Source organism: Scyliorhinus torazame, chromosome 5 (genome assembly GCF_047496885.1).
Source record: "Scyliorhinus torazame isolate Kashiwa2021f chromosome 5, sScyTor2.1, whole genome shotgun sequence".
NCBI lineage: Eukaryota > Metazoa > Chordata > Chondrichthyes > Carcharhiniformes > Scyliorhinidae > Scyliorhinus > Scyliorhinus torazame.
The window spans coordinates 168,067,181-168,073,558 of NC_092711.1; the positions used below are offsets into that span (position 1 = coordinate 168,067,181).

At 48.3% G+C, this 6,378-nt stretch overlaps 1 protein-coding gene across 8 annotated transcripts in view; it reads left to right on the plus strand.

Annotated features, from left to right (window-relative positions):
• LOC140422297 (uncharacterized) overlaps positions 1 to 6,378 on the plus strand; it is a 380,604-nt gene that overhangs the window by 360,991 nt on the left and 13,235 nt on the right. For 4 of the 8 annotated variants that reach the window (XM_072507320.1, XM_072507319.1, XM_072507321.1 and 1 more), the window contains one exon: positions 1,856 to 3,814. The exons of the other annotated variants lie outside the window; for them this stretch is intronic. In XM_072507320.1, coding sequence (XP_072363421.1) covers positions 2,196 to 3,566 — 1,371 coding nt within the window. In that variant the 5' untranslated portion in view covers positions 1,856 to 2,195 and the 3' untranslated portion in view covers positions 3,567 to 3,814. Of the gene's footprint in view, positions 1 to 1,855; positions 3,815 to 6,378 lie in introns of those variants that run through there. 8 annotated transcript variants of the gene reach the window in all.

Genomic DNA, 6,378 nt, shown 5'->3' on the forward strand with positions numbered 1-6,378 from the left:
GCCATTCTCAACACCACCTTCAAGAGGTAGAGACAAGAAGGGGGAACACTGATGGTTAGGGACTATGACACAGGAAATAGACTAGCGACCTTAGAGAGACTGGTCCTACCAAACAGGGATGAGCTCCAGATCAAAAACTTTCTCTGCAGGGAGACACCAGCATACCCAGGAACCCTGAGAAGCACAATGCAAGAGGAGCTACTGGACGCAGACAGTCTGGGGAAAGGAAACCGTGAGGACCTGTACCGACAACTCTTAATAAGGATGCGCTCCTTACTTGACGAAACCCAGGAAAAATGGGAGAAAGTGCGAGGGATGGAAATAGGGTGGGGACTCAGGAGCGAAGCACTGAACGGGACCAACTCCACCTTCTCCTACGCAAGGCGAAGCTTCATGCAGTTGAATGTTGTGTACAGAACATACCTGACAAGAACCCGAATGAGCAGGTTCTTCTCAGAGATGGAGGACAAATGTGAATGGTGCCAGCAGGGTCCGGCAAACCGTGCCCACATGTTCTGGGCATGCCCCAGACTTGTCAAATTCTGGACAGCCTATTTAGACGCAATGTCCATGGTTATGAGGGTGGAGCCGTGCCCACAAATGGCAGTCTTCGTGGAATCGGACCAGCCAGAACTATTCATGGGGAAGTGGGTGGACGCACTTGCCTTTGCTTCTCTAATTGGCCGCTGGAGAATCCTGCTCGGCTGGCGATCAGCAGCACCACCCACAGCTGCAGACTGGCTGGCAGACCTATCGGAATTTCTCCACCTGGAGAAAATCAAGTTCACCGTCCAAGAGTCAGAGGATGGTTCCCACAAAGTGTGGAGGCCATTCACCAACTTGTTCCAGGACCTGTTTGAAGCCAGCGGCCAATGGAACACTGGGGAGGGAGGTGGACGTACGGGAGCCAACGGGATCACAGGGAGCAGGCAGGAAAAGGGGAGGGGGGGGCTACTGGGACAAGGAGGGAGAACCCAAAACCAACTGACACAGAGACCAGAGAGCCGAGAACAAAAATACAAGAAGAGGAACCCCCCAAGGGAAGGTTTAAAACAGGACAGGGAGTGCACGGGGTGGAAGGGGGAGGCCCATCAATGGGGGGGGAAGGGAGGGCACCGTCCACTTGTAAATAACAGATAACTCCCATTGTACAGTGAAGGGCCCAGGAAAGGACCCAGAAACAACGAGTGAAGGGGGCGGAGGGGAGGGACAGGAGATGGGGGGACCGGCACAAAGGAAATTGACATGCACATTGTAATCGGCAGAGTTACCCTGACTGCTTGGATAGTGTATAATAAGCATTGCCACAAGTCTGCGACTCGATGAAAAAGAGGTGAAAAAATCTGCCCCATCCAATCCCGCCTCAATTTAAAGTGTTCCTCATAATCCAGATGTGTTTCCTGTAATAAAACTATGTTGACTTTCTCCTTCAGAAAGGAGAGGATCTTTTTCCTTCTGATAGGGTGATGGATGCCCCGTACATTCCCTGAGAAAATTTGCAGATTAACTGCCGCTATTAGTTAGGCGACAGAGAGACAGGAACAGATTTTCACACCACAATCGGGCGTGTGCCATTACCCCCTCCTCCAACTCACTTTACCAAAGTCTCCTCAAACTGCTCCTTTCACGGATAAAAGCCCCGTCTGTACCAGAGTAGGATAAAGTCAACAACACATAAACCCTCCCATAATAACAACAATACAAAAGAATCACCACCACAATAGATCCAAGGGGACATTTCTCAATAAGACTGAGGACCCGGAGGATTAACCCCACGGCCAGACTGTCGTTACCCTCAGGATACCTTCTCCAAAATTAGGAAAAGAAAAGTAACTTCTGTAAATTGTTTTTACAGGATATTAGAAGAGGAGGAATTACAGACAGAAATCTCAAACGTCACATCTCAATCTGACTGAGTCTCTCAATTCCTTGGAACTGAGTATCACTGAATCAAGAAGGAGAAATGTTTGTCTTTTCTGTCGGCTTCAAAACATCAGTGAGACTGGAAAAGCCCCGAGACACACACACCTGAGTGAGAGTGTTCCAGAGCACTGACTGTGGAAAGAGCTTTAACCAGTTACAGAGCCTGAAAAAATATCACACCATTCACAGCGGGAGGGACGTGACACGTGTTCTATGTGTGTACGAGGCTTCAAAGATCGGCAAACCTGGAGAGACACGAGGAGACCCAAAATATGAAGATACCGTGGAAATGTGGGGACTGTGGGAAGGGATTCAGGTTTCCATCTGCGCTGGCCGCTCATCGGCGTATTCACACTGGGGAGAGGCCGTTCACCTGCTCTGTGTGTGAGAAGGGATTCATTCAGTTATCCACCCTGTTGACACACCAGCGAGTTCACACTGGGGAGAGGCCGTTCACTTGCTCTCAGTGTGAAAAGGGATTCACTCAGTTATCCGACCTGCGAATACATCAGCGAGTTCACACTGGGGAGAGGCCGTTCACCTGCTCTCAGTGTGAGAAGGGATTCACTCAGTTATCCCACCTGCGGAGACATCAGCGAGTTCACACTGGGGAGAGGCCGTTCACCTGCTCTCAGTGTGAGAAGGGATTCACTCAATCATCCGACCTGCAGAAACATCAGCGAGTTCACACTGGGGAGAGGCCGTTCACCTGCTCTCAGTGTGAGAAGGGATTCACTACTTCATCGAGACTGCTGGCACACCAGCGAGTTCACACTGGGGAGAGGCCGTTCACCTGCTCTCAGTGTGAGAAGGGATTCACTCAGTCATCCGCCCTGCAGAGACACCAGCGAGTTCACACTGGGGAGAAGGCGTTAACCTGCCCTCAGTGTGAGATGGGATTCACTCAGTTATTCAGCCTGCGGATACATCAGCGGGTTCACACTGGGGAGAGGACATTCACCTGCTGTCAGTGTGAAAAGGGATTCACTCAGTTATCCGACCTGCGGCGACATCAGCGACGTCACACTGGGGAGAGACCGTTCACCTGCTTTCAGTGTGAGATGGGATTCACTACCTCATCGAGCCTGAGGAAACACCAGCAGGTTCACACTGGGGAGAGGCCGTTCACCTGCTCTCAGTGTGAGAAGGGATTCGCTCAGTTATCCAACCTGCGGAGACATCAGCGAGTTCACACTGGGGAGAGGCCATTCACCTGCTTTCAGTGTGAGAAGGGATTCACTCAATCATCCGACCTGCAGATACATCAGCGAGTCCACACTGGGGAGAGGCCGTTCACCTGCTCTCAATGTGAGAAGGGATTCACTACCTCATCGAGCCTGCGGAAACACCAGCAGGTTCACACTGGAGAGAGGCCGTTCACCTGCTCTCAGTGTGAGAAGGGATTTACTCAGTTATCCCACCTGCGGACACACCAGCGAGTTCACACTGCGGAGAAGCCGTTCACTTGCTCTCAGTGTGAGAAGGGATTCATTACTTCATCGAGCCTGCTGGCACACCAGCGGGTTCACACTGGGGAGAGGCCGTTCACCTGCTCTCAGTGTGAGAAGGGATTCACTCGGTTATCCAACCTGCAGAGACACCTGCGAGTTCACACTCGGGAGAAGGCGTTAACCTGCTTTTAGTGAGAGAAGGGATTCAGATATCCATACGCCCTGCAGGAACACTAGCGAGTTCACCCCTGTAAGAGGCCAATCACCTGCTCTGAGCAGGGGAGACATTCAATGATCCGTCCCATCTCCGGACACACTAGCGAGTTAATTCTGATGAAAGACCATTCATCTGCTCTCAATGTGGGGAGAGGGTTTTGTGATTCATCACACCTGTTGTGACTCCAACAAGTTCACAATAAATTACAGATGTTGGCTCCGTTGTTATTGTTTCTGCTCTCACTGACATCCAGGACTGCATTTTGTTCATTCTGACATCTGGTGAATGGTGATGATTGGAGGGTTTCTTTCTGCTGGACTGGCCGGTCTAACACCTCTGCCTCCGGTGGGCTGACCATTTTTGAGCCTCGTTGCAATTACCTGGTTCCAAGTTTGACGAGGAGCACAGAATGAAAAGGTGTTTGCACGTTGGAAGATATTTAGTTCCCAAAGCAGCCACGTTGCCATGAAGATGGGCTGTGGTGGTTACAGGGTTCTTTTGTCTAATTTATCTGGATGTTTCTCGCAGAAGGAAACTGTCATGCTATGAGGGGCAAGTTGTCTGGTAGATTGGGAAATTACAATAAACAGATCACTGAAAGTGGCAACGCAGGTGGATAAGGAGCTAAGAAGGCAGACGGCATGGTTGTCTTCATTGGTCGGGACATTGAGTATAAAAATTGGCAAGTCATGCTGCAGCTGTACAGAACCTTAGTTAGGCCACACGTGGAATATTGCCTACAATTCTGGTCACCACATTACCAAAAGGATGTGGAGGCTTTGGAGAGAGGACAGAGGAGGTTTACCAGGATGTTTCCTGGCCTGGAGGGTATTAGCTATGAGGAGAGGTTGGATAAACCCGGATTGTTTTCACTAGAGCGACAGAGTTGAGCGACGACCCGATAAAAGTTTACAAAATTGACTGGCATGGACAGAGTTGATTGTCAGAAGCTTTTTCCCAGGTTGGAAAAGTCAATTACCAGGTGACATAGGTTTAAGGTCCGAGGGGCAAAGTTTAGAGCAGATGTGTGAGGGAGGTTTTTTTTACACAGAGGGTGGTGAGTGCCTGGAACTCGCTGCCGGAGGAGGTGCTGGAAGCAGGTACGATAGTGACATTTAAGAGGCATCTTGACGAATACATGAATAGGATGGGAATAGACGGATACAGACACTGGAAGCACAGAAGGTTTTAGTTTAGACAGACATCATGATCCGAGCAGGCTTGGTGGCCAAAGGGCCTGTTCCTGTGCTGTACTGTCCTTTGTTGTTCTTTGTATGACGACAGACAATAGACCGGCAACCACTCGCATTTTATTTACATAAAATATAGATTCCTTTAAGAAGCAAAAATTAAACAGCAAAATGAAGCTATCGTGGCTGACAAGAAAAGTTAAAGATTCTATTAGATCAATGGAGGAGACTCAAAGTGGCTAAAATATTAGTGAGCCTGAGGATTGGGAACTTGTTTTAGAATTCAGCAAAGGACCAAGAAACTGATAAAGAGAAATAGAATATGAGAGCAAACTGGGGAGAAACATAAAAACTGACTGGAAAAGCTCCTATAGGAATGTGAAAAGGAAAAGATTAGCAAAGACCAATGTGGGTCCATTCCAGGCAGAGACAGGAGAGTTTATAATGGGGGATAAGGAAATGGCAGAGAAACTAAACAATGTGTGTTTGTCTTCACGGAGGAAGATACAGAAATTGTCCTAAAACACACAGAAAACCAAGGGACCAGTGAGCACGAGGGACTGAAAGAGATTAGTATTAGTGAAAAAGTAGCACTGGAGAAATTAATGTGGTTGGAAGTTAATAAATCCCCAAAAGCTGATGCTCTACATCCCAGAGTGTTGAAAGAGGCGGCTGTCGAGATAGTGGATACATTGGTGATCACCTTTCACTATTATATAGATTCTGGAATGGTTCCTGCAGATTGGAAGGTGGTAAATGTAACCCCACTATTTAAGGAGAGAGAGAAAACGGGGAACCACAGACCCATTAGCCTGACATCAGTAGGAGGGAAAATGCTACAATCTATTATAAAGGAAGTGATAACATACGAATTAGGAGCAGGAGTAGGCCACTCGGCCCCTCGTGCCTGCTCCACCATTCAATAAGTTCACGGCTGATCTGATTGAATCCTCAACTCCACCGAGACCCCTTAGAAAATACATCTGAGGAGATAGTAATAATATTCTTTATTATTATAATCTTTATTATTGTTACAAATAGGCTTACATTAACACTGCAATGAAAATCCGCTAGTCGCCTCACGCCGCCACCTGTTCAGGTACACAGAGGGAGAATTCAGAATGTCCAATTCACCTAACAAGCACATCTTTTGGGACTTGTGGGAGGAAAGCCACACAGTTTTGGGGAGAACGTGGAGACTCCGCACAGACAGTGACCCAAGCCGGGAATTGAACCCGGGTCCCTGGAGCTGTGAAGCAACAGTGCTAACCACCATGTGCCTCCACACCGCTGTTTCAGTTATGGGGAACAAGGAAATGGCAGAGGAGATTGTTTTTTGTTTAATATTTTTATTCTCCTTTTTCACATTTTCTGCCAAATTTACACCCACCAACAATAAACAATAATCAGCAACAAATATGTTAATCCCCATAACAATAACAACAATCCCACCCCCCCACCAACCCCCAAACATCAGCCCGCATGTTTACATAAACAAATGACAAAAAGGAATCTGGGATTACCCATAGTCACCCTTAATACAAGCAGCCCCCCTCCCCCAACCCTCTCCCCCCCCCCCATTCCCCCCAACTAATGT